Source organism: Miscanthus floridulus, chromosome 11, assembly GCF_019320115.1.
Source record: "Miscanthus floridulus cultivar M001 chromosome 11, ASM1932011v1, whole genome shotgun sequence".
Classification (NCBI taxonomy): domain Eukaryota; kingdom Viridiplantae; phylum Streptophyta; class Magnoliopsida; order Poales; family Poaceae; genus Miscanthus; species Miscanthus floridulus.
In genome coordinates, this window is record NC_089590.1 from 54,115,628 (window position 1) to 54,119,133 (window position 3,506).

General features: G+C 53.3%; 1 protein-coding gene across 1 annotated transcript; it reads left to right on the top strand.

Moving 5' to 3' along the window:
- Positions 1–309: 309 nt before the first annotated feature.
- On the top strand, positions 310–1,824 carry LOC136491966 (uncharacterized). Its single transcript, XM_066488150.1, has one exon. The coding sequence runs from the start codon at positions 310–312 to the stop codon at positions 1,822–1,824; it is 1,515 nt and encodes a 504-aa protein (XP_066344247.1).
- Positions 1,825–3,506: the final 1,682 nt, after the last annotated feature.

Consider the following 3,506-nt stretch of genomic DNA (forward strand, 5'->3'; position numbering starts at 1 on the left):
TTTTTTTTTTACCAACTCAAGAATTGACTGCTACTATTTTAGTTCATTCTATTTATCTTAATTAGGCTGTCTCATGTGTTTTGTTCACTTTATTTTCTTCTCCAGGTGACAAAAGGAGAAGGGACTCTCTCAGATCAGATGCATGGGGCCGGGGACCCTTGAGTCCCAGAGTCCGTTTCGGTTACTAGCTTTTGGCAGAAGGAAGGTCTGCTCGGCGGCGCCTCGATCGAAACAGATACAGCCACACCTGCCCACCCGGCAGCAGCACCATAACTCCTCTCGCTCTGATCAGCAACGATCGACCTCATCATGAACTCGCGAGCTTACCAGTTCCAGCTCCAGGTTGAGGCGGCGGCGGCGGCTCCAGTTGTTCATGCCGCAGAAGGCGGCGAGCCGGAGATCACCCCGAAGGCTCCGCTGCTGAAGATCCAAGCCCAAGGCACGGCGGCTGAAGAGCCGGCGGCGCGCCAAGGCAGCGGCCTTGCTCAGACGACGACGATGGGGACAATTGGCAACGCCGAGGCTACGGCTACCAAGTGCCCCGAGTGCCCCAAGTGGTTCGCGTCGGAGAAGGCCATGTTCGGGCACCTGAGGAAACACCCGGAGAGGGGCTACAAGGGGGCCACCCGTCCGACGGCGACTGCCAGCGACGCCGCTGCCGCTGCCGTGGCTGGAGACAAGAAGCCGACCAAGAAGGTGCCGCGGAAGGCGACTGCTGGCGTCCCGGCTATCAACGTGGCGGCCGCTGCTGCGACGAAGGCGTGGGAGGAGGCCGAACTCTCAACCAAGTGGCCAGCCTCGGTGAAGCGCGGGCGCACGCCCGTGGCTCCGGTGCAGGTGAGCAGCTGCAGCGAGGAGGAGGAGGAGGAGGCTGCGATGATCCTCCTGGAGCTGGCCTCCTCCAGCCGCACGTCGTCCGAAACCCAGCAGCAGCAGTCTGTGGAACCGGTGCGTGCCCACGACGCCGTCTCTGGCCACCAGATCCAGATGTCGGTTGTCGAGGAGCCCATGCTTCTTGACCATCCCACAGAGGCTGAGCAGCAGATCGTTCAACTGGAGAATGCCCTGGAGCTCAGCGCGGAGTCCCAGACGCCCGCGGTCAAGCAGGTCACGGATCTGGTGATTACCACAGAAGCTGTCCTGATCGTGGTCCCGGCGAACAACAAGCCCATCTTCCCCAGTCTCGACTCTGGCGCCGGCGACAAGATGAAGGCCAAGAAGCAGCGCCGGGTCACGAATCCCGAGCAGACGGCAGCATCGACGCCGCCGCCGTCGCCTCCTCCAGAAGGCGCCGTCGTCCGCACGCCGCCGGCGAGGCGCATACCGTCGCCGGCGTCGGACAAGAAGCACACGTGCCAGACCTGCGGCAAGTCGTTCCCCACCCACCAAGCCCTAGGCGGCCACATGACCAGCCACGTCAAGGGCGCCAAGACCACCAGCGCGCGGCACGACGACCTCGCCGCGGCCCAGGCCAAGCACAACATCTTGGCGCGCCGCGACCAGCAGAGCGCCGGCAACGGCAACGGCAACGTCACCATCCCCACCAGCGCTGGCGCGGGCGCGGGCGCGTTGCAGGAGCGCCAGGACGCCCAGCCGCCACCGGCGCAGGCGCCGACACAGCAGACCGCGCCGACGCCGCACGTGTGCGACGAGTGCCACCTGATCTTCCCCTCCGGCCAGGCGCTCGGCGGCCACAAGCGGAAGCACTGGTTCCCGGAGAAGCAACAGGCCAAAGCGGCATCGGCATCGGCACCGGCGCCTGCGCCGCGGGACTTCGACCTGAATGAGATGCCCAAGGAGGGGCAAGGGGAGAACAACAATTAGCCCTAGCCATCACCCATCATCAGCAATTCAGCATATGCCTGCTTTAAAATCCGTGCTGCCGAAGCAATCAGTATCAATTTTGAAGAGAAATTACAGGAGGTGTCAGTGCATTTTGTCCTAGTTTGTACTGTGTGAGTTAGAAGGCCACAGTTCCATTGCTAGTTCTGTCTGAGTTGTGTCTGTCCGGCTATGCAGGATGTAAAATGTTCTGAATTCTCATGTGTTCCGGCTACTCGATCGATCAGCTATAAGAACGAATGGTCCTGCAGGTTTCCTGTTGTGAGTTCACTGGGTTGTGACAAAAAGTACAATATGGTGTGGTGTGAGGAATTTAAAGGTCAAACACTAGTTTATTACTTCCGCACTCCCTAATTATAAGTATTTCAAGTTTGACCAATTTATATAAAAATAAAAATATAAATAATAATATTTATGATATCAAATAAATATCATTAGTTTTTTCATTAATTCTATTTTCACAGTATATCTATTTGATGTCATAAATCTTCGTAGTTTCTCTATGTAAATTTGGTCAAATCTGATATGTTTTGACTCTCGAATAAAGTTGAAATGATTTATAATTTAGGACGGAGAGAGTATTTTTTTAGGAAAGTCAAACTATTTCTGTTTAAAATTTTAGAGGAAGGCTGTCCAAAATCAAACACAAGCTCTTCTCAAGCACGCACTAGCTGTGCTTTCTTCCATATCATATAAAGCTCGGGTCCTGCTACAATTACTGTCCATGCCTTATTTTCCCACACTAGTGTTCTGATTGATAAAAACAGGGGCTCTTGAAAGTACTTCTAGGCGCCGCCGCCGAGGTAGCAGCGACGTGGAGGGGCGGTCCAGTGGCGGCGGCGAAGGCGATGACACTTCCCGTCGCTTACAGCGCGCCCTTCTAGATCGGACTAGGGCTAGACGTCGGTGGGGCGCTGGCGGCTACGGTGAACCTCGTGACTCGAGCCCTAGCCTCCACCTCCTATTTATTGCGCTGCGTGACGGGGGACCCATCAGCCTAGAAGAACGGCTGGGCGCCCCCGACCTAGGGAGCGGATCAAGGGCCTAATTGGCCGTTGGGTCAAGTTGGTGAAGATCAATCATAACATTCTTCCCATTGATCTCAGCTTATGACTTAAACTTAACTTACTTTATATTTTCCCATTCTATCATAGATCAGTGCATAGAGCGTGCCTCATCGTCACGGTCGAGTTGCTATTAGATTTAACAGCTACAATGCACCTCTCTATTTTGAAACAGATTCTCAACTAGGCCCTTAGTATCCAGAAATCATAGGCTTTCCCGTAAACCCATGTCGACTGTGTGTTCTCTGAACGCACTGAGTGGTTAGCCTTTGGTAAGCGAATCCGCAAGTACTTGCTTAGTACTCATATGCTCAATGCTTTAAAAATAATTCTGAATTTTCTCCTTTACAACATATAACTTAATGTCAATGTGTTTGGCAGCACAATTGATCCTATTGTCTTAGCAGTTAACTACTTTAAATGATTATTGTTGTTGACTACCATTGTTAAATTCGGGTACTAATTCCCTTAACAGTCCTTTTGCCTGTTCCTTAAGCCTCATGATAAGTTATACTATAGGTATGCATCATTGATGACACCACGACTGTTTCTTTGGAGCTTTTTCATAATAATACTCCAACTGCGAGCGTTAACAACTAC